Here is a 15333-nt window from a genome sequence, read left to right as displayed (position 1 = left end):
AAGCTCATTTATTAAGTTCTGAACATATTTGTTCAGAATATGTTAAAGCACAATTTTTAGCTCTTGAGGAAAAATAGCTGTACTTTGTTTAAAAGTTTTTGCATTGCCATTTTTTTATCACTCTGCAATGAAATACTATTATATTTCTGCTCCAGAACTCATCATGTAGCCATTGTGTGCTTCATCAAGAGAAGGGTAATTGCTAAGGGGTTTTTTGTGTTGCTTTTATTTCCTTTTTTTAAAAATTATTTTTGTTTTGGTGTGTTTGCTGTTGTAAAAAGACAACCCATCACACAAATACACACATACATCTTGAAACTAAGACTTCAATTTATACTGAAATCTGGTGAAGTAACAGACAGGACTAAATCCTCTGAATTAAGTTTTTATATGCTCTTTTCTTTGCTTATCTGCTTGGACCTATATAACATACATTGCAATGCTGGAATTTTATCAATCCTACTCACCAGGATTGATAAAACTGAAAAGGAGAAACTGAGATTGAATTTTTCTTGATGATGAAGAGAAATTCTAGCTCAAATTCTAGCTGAAAGTAAAGCTCAGAAATGTGTCTGTTAGTGATTATCTAGATGTCAGTGTTGTGTGGAAGGTAAAATTGAAAGAATCAATATTCCTCTGCTCATTTTAAAAAACAAACTGAGCCCACATTGTATCTATTATAATTGATAGGTGATATAATGCAAATAGAGCCTTTGAAATATCTCTTGCATGATAATGTGAGTCAGATGTGATGGAAAAGCCGCGGCATCCCTGAGCAAGCTGAGCTCAGCCTGCCCTGACCCAGCTGTGCTTTTGCTGCTGGGTTGGTTACTGAGCTGGTGATTGCCTTTAGGATGTGAGACAGAGAAATTCAGAGTTCAGTGCTGGACCCTGATGTGCTGCTGTGCTCCCCACAGGCCCACGAGCGATCCGAGAGCTCCGAGGTTGCCTTCGTCACGCAGCTGGTGAAGAAGCTGATGATCATCATCGCCCGCCCAGCGCGGCTGCTCGAGTGCCTGGTGAGTGTGGGCCTGGGCAGGCTCTGACAGTGCTGTGCACTTGAGGAGATGAGGGACACAAAGCCTTCAAAAGAGACCTTTACATGCTCATTAAACACTGATGAAAAATAAATTGATATTGAAAAAGAAAAAGACGTACTAAGTGGCTTCTGCATTAATATAGAAGTAGTTCTGCAATGGACTGTCAGCTGTATCAGCAGCTAAATTATGTTTTAGTATAAAGTTTATGGCTGAGGGGCCAGATGTAGTTGTAAACATCATTCCATGCTACTTGATGCCACTGGATGTTCCTCATGTTGTTAATAGCTGCTGTAAGGAGCCTGTAAATGTCTGTATGAGGTGTGCCCGGTGTCCAGGGTCCTGTGCTAAGCCAGAGCTGTCACTAAGGAAGAAGTTCCATGACATAAATGGTGTTTGGGCTCTGGGACTCAAACTCTTCCTGTAAACCCAGCAACTGGTGAAACCTGGTGTCGGGTTTTCCAGCTGTGAACACACAGTGGGATACCCCTGTGTGAGAGCCAAGGAGATTTGGAAGCCTAGGTCTGGAATCCAGTTTAGTGCTATGGGAATACAAGCAAAAGCAAGTTTCACTCCTTTTTAACAACTTAATTTGGCTAATTATAATGCATTTTAAAAAGTTTAATACTAGAAAATGGTGAAAAATTTTAGGCAGTTCCAGTGAAATAGGCCACTGTATCCCAAAGTTCTGCAACTACAAAAATATTTCCTTGGTGTGGTGGAGAAGCAGCTTGAAAACCTGTATTCTCACTGTCATGCCATAGCAACAGGGTTAATGTAAACCTTCAGTATATATAGAAAGAGGTGCACACAATTGAAAGGGTTCAATTCAGTGACTGTATTTCAAAAGGATGTTGAAAAATTAATGAGAATGTAGGGAAGTCACCAAAAATTGTGAGGTGTCACAAATCTACAATGGAAATTTAGGTAATGGCAAGATTAAATTCCCTGGTGTGTTGGCACACACTCGTGGTGGTTCTTTCTGGACATAGAAGTGACAGAGATGCTACAGGTGTTTGAAAGATCAGAGAAGTTGGATGGATTAGGGATCTGTGGCTGGCTATAAAAGCACAGTTAACATGTGGGTTATGTTGTGGTCAGTGTGTCCATGGGTGACTTTTATTCCTGGAGTCACTGAAAGATGAATTACTTTTGTGGAGCTTTCTTTGACAAAGTAGACAAGAGTAGTCTGGTCTTTGGTATCAGTTTTTGGAAACACCTGCAGAAGTTCTGAGAACCAGTAGACTTTGGAGGGTTACTTATTCCTCCTCCGCAGCTGTCAGATGGATCACTTTGCTGGGAATCCTGCAGTGGAAGGAAAGCCACTGTCAGTGAGGAAGTTGCTTGCACAACCAGCAGGACAGATACCTTCACTTACTGATTCCAGAAATCTCTGCCAGACTGCGCTGAAAATCCTGGCCACAACTCCATTCAAACTGGGAATTCCTTGGTGTTCAAACCATATTTGTGATTTAGATGAGTTTTTGTGACTCCCACTTATATTCTTCCAGCACTTCTTCAAAATTTATTTTGGCAGTGAAGGCAATGGAGAAAGGAGATAAATTTAAACTCACTGTGTTTGTATTTGCTGCATTCACTATTGACATTTTTGCTTGTGTACACTCATCATCTAGGAAAACTTGGAACCTCAGAAGGCCTTAGGAACCCGTGTCTGTACCTGCTGAGTTCCAAACTCAAGGCAGCTCTAAGTTGCAAATCAAGAGGTCTCCAAGTCCTTCTATGTCTTCTCCACCTGATGTTCTGCAAAATGAGTGGGAGCAGGTGGAAGCAGCAAAGTCATTGAGATTTGAGTAATGAATTCCCAAGTATGTAGTGACAACCTTGACAATCAAGTGGCCAGGCTCCAAAGTATAGAAATAGTATCTGGATGTGTGGGTTAGTCTTACCTGTTTTTTTCAACGTGCATTGCCTTTCTAGCAATTTTTTTCCCAAATATTTATTTTAATCTGGTGTCATGAAGAACTAAATACTAATGTTCCTTTTGTCCCATAAACCAAGAAATATAGTAATGGATAGTTAACTGTTTAAATAGTTTTTGGGAACCAATTTTCATTTTTATCTTTAACATACTTTTTTTGTAATTCCATCTTTGGCTTCAATTATATATGAATTTATAAAAAATTTTTCTATTATTTAGTATTAAGGTTAACTTAAGTAACACAGCTCATTCTTCTTTCTTCCTTGTAAATGAAGTAAGTGTCCATGTAGACAGTACTTGTGATGATTGTGATTGTTTTAATGCAGTCAAAAACATTTAAGTATTCCAAAGTTCAGCTATTTGGCTTCTGTCTTTTCATTACTTGTTGGACTATGAAATGTTTATTGGCAGACAATCTCTGAGGCTTCAAGAAAATGATAGTGTGGTTTGTGCATCTCTGAAACCATCTTTGGGGAAAAGTATCTAATTTTTTTTGTTTATTTTTCCATACCACCCACCTCCCCTTAGTAGGGTTCATTCTCCTGTATTCAAATGATTAAACCTACTGTAAAGAAGTCAGAACTGGAATTTCTATAGTTCCTTAATTTTTGTATGTTTGGGGTTTTTTGTCACCAAGTTGGTTTTTTCCCTCTCTCTTTTACTGACCAATGAATGACCTGCAGTTGTACCTCGAGAAGTCCTTCCTTGGCTCCACCATCCCTCTCCCTGCATTCTGGTGACCATGTCTCTCTATGGTCCTCTCTGGTCTGGCTCCTGCTCTCTGCCACTTCCGGGACTGTTGATTAATCCTTTTCCAGAGGAGTTGGGAAGGAACTCTGTTTCTCACATTGTTGCTGTCTTTGGTGACAGCATCCAACCAAGCAGCATTGCTTAGAGCAGTCATGGAAAAGCGCATCTGTTCTCTGTTCAGGTCTCTTCACATCATTACAAGCTCTAATTTCCTTTTCTTGTTTGCAGTTCTGTGCTCTTTTTCTCTCATGTTGCTGACCACACAGCAGTTCTTTACTGATGCCCTCACTGTTATCTGTGCATGCTCAGCTGTTTGCTCAAACTCTTCCCCTTTCACCCTCCCAATTCACTGGAGAATTTTTGAAGAGTGTTGGTGAAGCTGCTCATTGCTGGTGAATGATGAGGTTTGTAGAGGGGAGAGCTAAAGTTAACCGGTGAACTTGTTCCTAAGCAGAGTGCTCCTGCTGCCCAAAGCTTGTCTTTTGTTTCCTGCTATATCTCTTAGTCCAGTGCAAGAGAACACACCTTCTCTAACCTTTTCTGGCCTGAGAGATCACATGCATCACTACTGAGTTACTAAAGTGATCCTGTACTGCAGAGTACAAGAAACAGGGCAGCAGTACTTCTTATGAAAAAAAGTTGTTTTATTAATAATTTTATTAGCAATTGCTGAGGTTAGGACAGTGGCAGGATTGGGTGGGTGTATGGCTTGATCAGAAGCAACAACTGACAGCAGGAAAGGCTTTTCTTGGGTTAACTCACCTGTCAGATGGAGGTGGCAGAAGGTGGTGCCTCAGTTCTCATCACAGACCTTTCCCTGGCACATCTCAATGTGACAAAACTGGGAATTGTGTCCACACTTAACACTTATGTTAAGAGGACCTTTTGAAAGTTCGGGTTTGGTTTGTAAAAGTCCCTACAGTCCTTGTTCTGTTTTGATTTGCAGATGTAAACCTGTGGACACCCTGTGGGATATAACTGTGTTGGTTTTGCAGAGCAGAGTGGGAAGCTTTGCCTTGCTTGTTGTAACTGGAAATGTTCTGCATCACTGCTGAGCCCAGAATTACCTTTGGATGTTCCTGAGGATTCCCCTCTAAGGGGGAGAAACTTTTCATAGCTGTAAAGCTGTATCATTTACCTCTCTCTGTGTCTCTCACTGCTTTGCTGTAGGAGTTTGATCCTGAAGAGTTCTACCATTTGTTGGAAGCTGCAGAAGGCCATGCCAAGGAGGGGCAAGGAATTAAATGCGACATTCCTCGTTACATTATCAGCCAGCTGGGACTCACCAGGGATCCCCTGGAGGGTGAGAACTCTTCTTATGTACTTTGCAAACTGTTGAAAGGATAGTCAGATATCCTGGTCACTACATAGCTGAAGGATGCTTTTGTTTTATTGATTGAATTTCTAGGCCATTTTTCCTTATTTTCCCATTTGCTGTCAAATTCTAGACTGTCCTTTTCAGCCCCATTTCTCAAAGGAATGTTGCTGGGGTAAGGATGGCACATCAATAGTGACAGTTCTTTACTTATGATGTTAATAATGTCTCCCTGTATCAAAGCTGAAACAATGTTAGAAAATAGCTTTAGGATTTAACTGTTTTCTTTGTGCTGGTGGACAGTAAAAGTAAATTTACCTGTTATTTTTCTGATCTGTCTGGCCTGCTAGTGGCCTGGTTGGAAAGTATTTTGTCGTCCCACTTGATTGTCCTCTCTGGGAAAAATGTGGTTTTTGTGGTTTTCCATGAGATTACCACAATGAGTATGAATTTTTAGCTGGAGGTGAGATTGAAGCTTTACATCTTGTGTAGCAGACAAGCCAAAGAGAGCAATGCAAGGACAGAAACAGCTTTTCTGCAAGGTGCCAGAATTGCATATGCTTAACTTTATATAGACATACATTGGCCCAGAAGATTGTAACTTTAGAATTAGTGAGTTAATACTTCTGCCTGGCACTTTGCTGGCTGAAATGACAAGTTTTCTGAGCATGCACAGCTTGTTCAGCAACAATAGAAAGTGTGACAGAGACTGGAGGTTACTGCAGAATCTTTCAGTGATTGAACTATGCTTCTTGTTACCTCAGGAGAGCATAATTTTAACATAAATTAGTAGTCTGGCTGGGACTAGTTTAGCTTCTCTGGTGTTTACTGGAATGACAGTGACAGGTTGACTTCAAGTGAAGAGCTCTTCGGGAAAATTTCTACCAAAGATTGCTAAATGCAATTTAATAGCATTTGTTGAAATATGACATTAAAGGGAAATTTCCTTTGATTCCTGTCATGGGAGAGAACCTTTCCATTGCTAATTTCCCTTACTAAAGTCAAATTTCCTTTGGAAATGTGGGGAGATGTCAAGGTGCCTTATTTCCTACTGTAAGGAGGGCACCCAGAAATGTCAGTGATGTCTGTTCAGAGCCTCCTAAGGTAGGATTTGGGCTTGCAGACTTTACAGCATCTCCTGCAACAGCTGAGTAGCCTAAACTGACTTTTCCCAGTTTGCTGCTGCTCAGTGTTTTGCAGAATAAGCCACGTCATGTGGAGGGCAGCTGTTTGAAATGTGATGCTTTTTCTTCTTGGAGCACAGAGATGCCACCAGGCTACATGCAGACATATATGTGTGTAATAGGTTTTAATATTAACTAGACAGCACTTTCCCCAAACATGCATTTATTGCTTTTACTTATTATAGAAACTATCTAGAGTAAGTCAGGCTGAAATTAGAACAATTAATTATATTCATCTTCATATATAATACTGCCTGCAGCATACAAGATGTTAAAGGTTATCACTGTATAATTATGGTGACTTTTTACAGAGGGAGAAAATGTCCTTCATCATCTATAAGCACCTCTTAAAATCCTGGTTTTCCTGCATAAACAAAGAGAATAGTGTTTGATTGAGATCATTAGGAGTAATCTTTCCTCTTTCTTTTCAGAAATGGCCCAGTTGAATAGCTATGACAGCCCAGACACTCCCGAGACAGATGATTCAGTCGAGGTAAAGCAGTAATACACTCACTCTGTCTAGCACTTTTTTTTTCTCTCAAAAGAAGTAGTCTACAGTAAAGAATTAATTATAAGGCAGAGTAATTGTAATTTTAAAAAAAAAAGTGCAGACATTTAAAAGCTCATATTAAAAGTAGAGTACATGCTCATAAAAATGTGAAAATCTTTATACGGCGGTGGTAAAATAGGCATTGTTACCAAGTTTTGTGGATTTTTTTTTTAATTTTTGGAGTTAAAAATGAAAATAATCTGGAGGAATTCTTTATATTCTTTATATTTTACATTTGTAAAATGTGATGGGTATTGAAAAGAGCTGACTTTAGTAAAACCGCTGGAAAACTTTAATTATGTAACTGGCTAGGTTTCAAAGATCCTTATTTTATTGCTTTTTTAAAAAAATGTAATATTAAGGAAAGGCCTGAATCTTACAGTCCACTGACTTTTTGTGCTAATAATTTGAGGAGGGAATCTGCAAACACCCTATGGATACAGACAGCTGTCCTAAAGCTGAGGACTCCAGAAATTCAGAAATGGATTGAGTTTGAGTTAATGAGTGCTAAAGAAGAAAAGGACAAAAAAAAAACCCATATAGAATTAAGTCATTCCTGCTCCTGATTTCCACTTTCTTGTTGTCTGTCCCCAGAGCCGTGGGGCCTCCATCCAGTCAAAGAAAACTCCGTCTGAAGAAGAGTTTGAAACTATTAAATTGATCAGTAATGGTGCTTATGGGTAAGACTTTTAGACTTTGAATTAGAGTAAAATGCTATTTTTGTCCTACCCAGCAAAGGGCTATAGCAAGGTTTGGCAAATGTCTGGGTTTTGTTGGGTCCAAAGCATAAAGTAATTTCAGTTGGGTCTTACAGATGTTCCACAGTTGCTGTATCTTCTGCATTCTTCTGGGGGATACAATTTCTTTCATTTATTCAGATTATATATGTAACATATGTGGCTGTTTGTGAGCACTTGAAATGCTAAAAGAAGTGCTAGAATTACACTGGGGTAAATCTACTGTGAGGAGTAATACACGAGAAAGGCTATTAGATTTTATTATCCATTGAAGAATCAAGTATGAATTCAGTCAGTTTCAATTTTAACCACACACACAAGCCTATCCAGAATTTTAAAAGGCAGTTCCTGACTCTTTACAGTTCATAAATCCTTACCAGTGAGGTCATTAGGCTGTTACTGAAAGGCAGTGATACTCAGTAGGTCATAACAACAAAACCTGAGCATGTGCTTGAGTGTTTTGTGGAAGTGGGTGCCTAGTTAACAACAAATCACTTTTTAAAAATTATATGTGGAAAAAGTGTAAGCATGGGTTTTTAGTGAGTGAAGACACAATGGAGCATGTTGAAGAGTCATTATGAGACAAAAAGATTTTAAATCTCTTCAGTCACATTTCTGCACAGGCCCCATGTAACTTTGTAAAAAGGGGAGAGAGAAGTGGTAGTTTTGCTGTTAGTCACATGTCTTTATCCTGAGTTTATTTTATAGTCAGTGGCTAGTGAGACACAATAGAATGTTAAATGTAATGTACTCCAGAGAAAAGGAAGCGAGTACTGATTCAATAAGGCAGGCAGACTGGATGAAAATTTTATTTGCAAACTGTATTATTAATGTGAAGGAATCTAATGATCTGCAAATGATAGAAGTGTAAGAGATACTTTACTGAAGGAAATCCCTGGTGACAGTGCTGCGTCAGATTATTTTTATGAAGCTTGGAAAAACTCATGCTGATTCCATAGATTTTGGACAATTTTTTAAGCAAAGTGGTCACTGTAGTGTTGAAAAATACATGCTGCTCTGCAATGGTGCTTATGGAACTTTGTGACATTGGTATTTGAGATTTCTCCTTGTTTGTCACATCAGCAAAAATGCTGCTTTATTCAGGAAGGTGGAGTAGCTTTGGGAAGGAAGCATCATGGGGCTCCTTCTTTTCTAGGGAAGCTTGTCACTGAAACAGGATTTTCTGGAGTCATAGATAAGTCTGTTAGGATCCATTCAAAACACTAACATCACTGTTTAAAACACCCCAACAAAACCACAAAGAACTCCAAACCTGAGCCCACAACAAAGCAGTTTGAACTGAAAATGGACCTTTTCCTCTCGGTGTGGTTTTGCAGAGCGGTGTATTTGGTGCGGCACAAGACCACCCGCCAGCGTTTTGCCATGAAGAAGATCAACAAGCAGAACCTGATCCTGAGAAACCAGATCCAGCAGGCCTTTGTGGAGAGAGATATCCTGACATTTGCTGAGAATCCCTTCGTGGTCAGCATGTTCTGCTCCTTTGAGACCAAGCGGCACCTGTGCATGGTTATGGAGTATGTTGAAGGTATGGCTGTTGGTATCCACTCCTCCAGAGGGGCTGTGAGTCCCTAGGACTGATACAACACGTTTGCAGTGAGCTGAGCCTCACTGCTGAGGCCAGAAGTCAGCATGAACTTTCCAGTCTTCATTGGAAAGGCAACCCTCCCTTCCTCCTGTGGGATGGAAGGGCTGGATTCATAGCACATTTGCTTGACATTCCATTTAGAAAAAGATTTAAGAAACATAAGTCTTTGTTCTTTAGCAGCCTTTTTAAAAATAAAGTGTCATTTTATGCTGGGGTTTGTTTTCTTCATTGTTTGGTTTGCTTATTCTTTGAAATATAATTTGATTTTACTTTATCAGTATATCTTATTATAAGCAATATCCACTGGTGGATAGGATTAATTTCTTATGCCTGGCTTGTTTGACTGAATGTTTGAGAAATAAGATTATAGTTATTGTATCAGTGCTCTTTCAGATAATTTAGTGGGATGAAATCAGATGTATTGACAATAGGAAATTTTAATATTAATTCCTCTTTGCAAGTAGAAATGAAGGTCGACTGAAATGTGTGGCCAGTGTTCCCAAGGAAGCTTCAATCAGGAGTCCTGACTTATTTTCTTCAAGGTTTCCTTCAGCTTGCAAATCACATCTGTACAATTCCTGTCCCAGGCTCCCATATATGGATCTCAATTTTCCTAGCATTTTATTATTTAAGTTCAAGACAGAGTATAGAGAGACCTTTAGAAATCCTCCTAACAGGGTTGTGAGAGACAGCCTTTAGAAAACTTGGTCTAATCTTGTACTGCAGACCCATAGCTGTTGTTTCTTACTGATATTTGCCATTTCAACGTGCCATACATGCAAATGTTTTGTTTCCAGGAGGTGATTGTGCTACACTTCTCAAGAACATTGGTGCCCTACCCGTTGATATGGCAAGGATGTATTTTGCTGAGACTGTTCTGGCACTGGAGTACCTACACAATTATGGGATTGTTCACCGTGACCTAAAACCTGATAAGTAAGTATTTGGGCCCTCAGAGGGAACAGAGCCAGTCCTTCAGGGGCTTACTCTGTAGGTAGCAGGACATGGGGGCTGGAGACAGCACTGATCTTCAACAGCATCTGACATGTAGGAGGTTTCATGGAGTCTCTTGCTACTGATGTAGAAGCAGATAGACACTGAAAGGGGTGGGAAGAATGTCTTCAGGTATTATCCCAAAGGTGTTGCTACACTGATGGTGTTTTGGCAGAAGGTAGTCCCACTCCTAGGTGCCTTGTCTGCTCTGTGGTATTTGGCTGCATAGGAGGTTTTTTCCAGGTGTTTAATGGGGATGTAACACTGAGATCAACCTTTGCATTATCTTGTGTTCTTTATGTTTGAAATTGCTTTTGGGACACAATTAAATGAATGTTGCATTGTTTTACTTCTCTTTCTTTTAGTCTCCTGATAACTTCAATGGGTCATATTAAACTAACAGACTTTGGACTGTCCAAAATTGGGTTAATGAGTCTTACAACTAATCTTTATGAGGGCCACATTGAGAAGGATACCAGGGAATTCCTGGACAAGCAGGTAAGCTGAAAAGTTTTGTCTGTTGATGTGGGATCAGATGCAGGATTCTGTCATGGGATGGAATCAAAGTTAGTAGCACTCCTTCTCTGCCTTGATGCTGTGCACTGTAAAATGGGAGAAAAAGATATCAGTCCATTCTCATCTTTGTACATAAATTGACATAGTTTGTTATTTCAGCTTCTTGTTTTGGAGTCATGCACCTCAGCTCTTAGTTTAGGAGGCTGAAAGGGTGGCCCAGGCAGCAGTGCAGGTGTAAACAGAAGTTGGTTTAGGGATGTAACATGGATTTTGCTGAAGGTTGTTCCACGATCTCCCCCTTCTGGTGCTTAGAAAGTTCTTGGCAAGTTTCTATATGTTTCTTGTAATTTTGTCTAAGAGCTTAAACATTGATTTTTATCCCCATGATAAAAAGGGTCATTTTTCTCCTTAGCCTTCATTTTGCTAGGCTTAACCAGCTAAGTTCTTGTAGCTAACAAATAGATTTTCCTTTGATGAATGAATAGCTCTTGCATGTAACTCTTTCTGTTTGAGTTGATATTTTCTGGACATGGTTGAAGGAGCTGTTCTGGATGCAGGCTCACCAGTGCCTTGTATAATGGGATTAAAAAAATGCTTCTCTCTTCTGAAAATACCTAGGATCACAGCTGAATTTTTATTTGTGCCAAGTGTTGATTCATAATTATCCTGTGGTGTTGTCTTCTGAGTAAGGATGCTTTTTCTAACAGAACTCTCCTAGGTCATTAGATCATATTCTTGTACTTTACAGTGGTACATTTTTTACAACTGTTTTGTTATTGTTGTTGCTGCTTCTAAGCCCCAGGCAATTTAGATCTTCCAAGGTAATTTCCTTAGCCATTGTCCATGCCAGCTGTACCTCCCAAGATTAAGGCTGAAGTGTGTAATCATGCTGGGCTGCTTATTCTGCATCTGTGAAACTAAATTCTGTTAGCACAGAGATGTGAGAGGTTTGTCAAAACTCAGTTCCTGATAGCTGTAACTGTGCCAGCAGACATCCATCAAGCTGTCAGGCCTAAACACACAGAATATGCATTTTTCCCATATGCTTTCCTGTGCATGCACCAAAGCACTACTTAGCTGGCATGTCCACACTAGGAACATTTAATTTCATGTGATGTTATTTCTGTGCAGGTAATGTCTTCTTCAAATATAGACTCTTGCTCCATGGAAGTAGTTCACAACATGAAGTGATTAGTGGCAAAACATTAATAACTTCCTTGTAAAGCTCTGAAGGGGGGAAAGAAAGAAAGAAAAAAAAATTAAAAAGACAAAATAAGCTTTGACATGCATTTGGCAATTTGTAAATTTATTGCTCTCTTGCATGTTTCTCTTGAGGTGTGTGGGACTCCCGAGTACATTGCACCAGAAGTGATCCTGCGCCAGGGCTATGGGAAGCCTGTGGACTGGTGGGCCATGGGAATCATCCTCTATGAGTTCCTGGTTGGCTGTGTTCCTTTCTTTGGGGACACACCTGAAGAGCTCTTTGGACAAGTGATCAGTGGTAGGTTTCTGCTCTGGCTCTGAAGAGGTTTCAAAATATGCTTTGAAAATATTGAGGATCCACAGTTTAGTCAAGAAGGACTAGGTATAAAATAGTGGGGTTTAATTTTAGTGTTTCTAAATTTCTGTGTCAAAGCAGTTTGCATCTGATTTCAGCTATGGAAACTTGTGTTGCTTAACATCTTCCTAAATAGTTCTGTCACGGTCCAGGAGTCATACAAATCCTTGTGGGATTGAGGAAAAATATTTGGGGATTTTTCTGTTCTGTCTTTTAACTTAACTGATGGAGAATTTGAAAAGAGTAGCCACCAACTGGTCTATTTCAGGCTAATTTTGGTTATTGTTTTTGTAGGTCCAAATGCTAGTCAATTAGTAATTTTGTATAAGTGAAAGGAAAGGAAATTCTGAGCACAATACATTGAAGTTGTTGTACTCAGTACCTTCACATCTTGTGGCTTTTTAAACCTTTCTCATGCGTGGAGTTGGACAGACAATTGCTTTGTGTTCACTCAGTGAATATGCCAGTGAAATAATTTTCTATTGGGAATGCTTTCTGAAGCAGTAAATTTTTAACACACTTGGCAAATGTCCTTTGTAAAAAGAAAATTTCATCAGAGCACTAAATATGATGCATGAAATCGTTACCTGTGAGTTGTTCTCTCTGTTCCAAGTATAACGACTCTGGAATGTGCAGGCAGGAGATACAGCCACAGTATTGTCACTGCCTTTGTTTATGGATTGTCATGGAAGTCCCATTTCATACTTTATTAATAGAGTCCTTAAAGCTTTTTTTTTTTTTGTCTTCACAAGCACTGCTTGGATTGACAGCAGCTTTAGCTGATGCTGAATTTCATGCATTTTGAGAAATGTCAATGCTTGAATTATATTAAGCTGCTGAATTCAAGGTATTTACGCTTCTGGGGCGGTTCTCAACGCTGCACTTTGAGGTGTAGGAGTATGAATGGTTATTCAAATTAGTTGGGAAGCTGGTAGAAAATGTCAAATCTCTTTTTGTCCCCAGATGAAATTGCCTGGCCAGAAGGAGATGATGCACTGCCTCCAGATGCCCAGGACCTCATTTCTAAGCTTCTCCGCCAAAATCCTCTGGAAAGAATGGGAACAGGTAAGAGCTTTGTGCACAGGAAAACACTGCCCACAAGCAGTGGATGAAGCCACCTTGCCAGTGATGCACACCCACTCGTGTTGAGGAATGCTCATGTGGAGCTGGGGAGCAGTTTGTACTGGATTCAGTGTGGTGGGGCTCTGGGAATTGGTGTCACATGTCCGCGAGCCAGGCAGATTTTACTGTCCTGTCTGGGAAACAGGAAAGGGGCACTGTCAGCTTGGCAACATCACTTCTCTGATTTGTGCTGCTCCGTTATAGGCTTGAGGGTTGTGTCTCCATTTGAACAGTGGATAATCAGATTTCTTTGAAGTTCTCTTTGAGTAGAAGCTTAATCCCTGCCATGGATGTGAATTCCTGGTTGTAATAAAGTAAATGAAAACTTTCCCCTTCCTAGAGGCCTGTAGTGTAGAATTCTCCAAACATACAGCAAAGTCTGATAATCTGTTTGGCAAAGTCAGATATGTCTGTCAGTCTTTCTGTATTATAATGTCAGGTTGGAAGTTTTACAAGCCAACACTTCTCATTTCCTCATAGTAAATAATAATAAGTAACCTCTAGCTACATTCTTGTTTTAAAGTAATTTGTGCAACACTGGTTTCACATGACAGCTCATCTTTCATTGATTTGATTAGTTTAATTTAATTTGGGATTTTCAATTCAGAATTACACTTTAAGGATAAAAAAAAGCTTAGAGATAAATATATAACAATTCCAAAAGGTTCAGCAGATTTAGCACATGTGCACACAAGGGTGATGAATAGATCATGAATTAATAATGATATCAGATGGTTTTCACATGTTCTTCTTTGCTTAAAATCCATGTACTTGAAAGATGTTGCTGTCATGGAAAAGATGTAGAGTTTCTAGCCTTATAAAAGGAGTTGATGGACTGATTTTTTTTTGATTTCTTATATACCTGTAGTGCTGAGACTGCTGTTTCACTTGGCATGTTGTAGTGCCACTGGCACTCAGCAAACCTTTTATCTCTTTTACTCTGCTCTTTTCTTTTCTAAAAAGAAGGTATCATCTGCAATGAATATTAATTTAGTTTGAAAAAAAAATGCATAAATGGGTAGACAGATAGTCTTTACTTTTTCCTTCTGGGTACCCAAGCTTCTGAGCTTAATAACAATAGATACTAATTCAGGAAGATAGGTGAGCCCTGTCTTGTTCTAGGCACATGAATGAGTTTATTCACAACTGTGGAGTTGTGAGTGGTCACTCACATTCTAAGTGCCTCTCAGAGTTTGCTCTCTTCATTCAGTTATGAACAAGATGGTGTTCAGAGAATGAAAATTTTAAATTAAGGTGTTCTTAATCTTGAACTTGCTGTGGAATGCAACAGCAGATGCTGTCTTCCAGTCTCTGTGTTGTTGCTGAGCAGGAAGAGGAGGTGGGAAGGAGGAAATCTTGTTCAGGTTTTATCCTGCATGACCACTTTGGTAAAAGGATAAGTTGTTTCTCAAAATTCCTGGAAAATGTGTGAATTAAAAATACTCGAGTACATTCTCTTAGGCTCTTGGTATTTTTAGGGTTTGTTTTTCATGTTATGCAAATGCTGAAAGAAATACTCTGCAGTAAAAGGTGCTTTTTTCAGGTAGTGCCTTTGAAGTGAAGCAGCATCGGTTCTTTAAAGATCTGGACTGGAATGGATTACTCCGGCAGAAAGCTGAATTCATCCCACAGCTGGAATCTGAGGATGACACAAGCTATTTTGACAGTAAGACTCGAGACTTGGCCTAAACAGCATCATATTTCTTGTGCATATTTCATTTTTGAAATTGTTAGAGATAAGTCATTTTAGAAATTGAATAAAACGCTTGATGGGAATTGCTTTAAAAAGTTTCTTTTGAATGCCAAGTAAGGTTTCTTTGAAGGCAAATTAATTTTAAATGAAAAAATGTTGCTGCTGGAGTCAGTTGGCCTTTCACTGGTGCCTGTGGTCCTGCCAGCCGTGGGCCTGCAGTGAGAGGTGCTGCCATTGTCATGCTGGGTTCATTAAACTTCTTCCAAAGCATTTGGTAAATCCAAATTCCTTGAGTTTTTGAGCAACATGATCTTTCCCTAGTGACTCTTTTCA

General features: G+C 39.5%; 1 protein-coding gene across 1 annotated transcript in view; it reads left to right on the top strand.

Annotated features, from left to right (window-relative positions):
* MAST2 (microtubule associated serine/threonine kinase 2) overlaps positions 1-15333 on the top strand; it is a 187362-nt gene that overhangs the window by 151798 nt on the left and 20231 nt on the right. Inside the window, exons 12-21 of the mRNA XM_066555210.1 lie at positions 918-1019; positions 4897-5029; positions 6657-6718; positions 7370-7455; positions 8850-9058; positions 9916-10054; positions 10477-10609; positions 11963-12128; positions 13149-13250; positions 14851-14973. Of these exons, the coding sequence (XP_066411307.1) occupies positions 918-1019; positions 4897-5029; positions 6657-6718; positions 7370-7455; positions 8850-9058; positions 9916-10054; positions 10477-10609; positions 11963-12128; positions 13149-13250; positions 14851-14973 (1255 nt within the window). The remainder of the gene's footprint in view (positions 1-917; positions 1020-4896; positions 5030-6656; positions 6719-7369; positions 7456-8849; positions 9059-9915; positions 10055-10476; positions 10610-11962; positions 12129-13148; positions 13251-14850; positions 14974-15333) is intronic.

Source organism: Molothrus aeneus, chromosome 9, assembly GCF_037042795.1.
Source record: "Molothrus aeneus isolate 106 chromosome 9, BPBGC_Maene_1.0, whole genome shotgun sequence".
NCBI classification, from domain to species: domain Eukaryota; kingdom Metazoa; phylum Chordata; class Aves; order Passeriformes; family Icteridae; genus Molothrus; species Molothrus aeneus.
The sequence above is the reverse complement of the archived record's forward strand: the minus strand, read 5'-3'. Positions and strand labels throughout refer to the sequence as shown.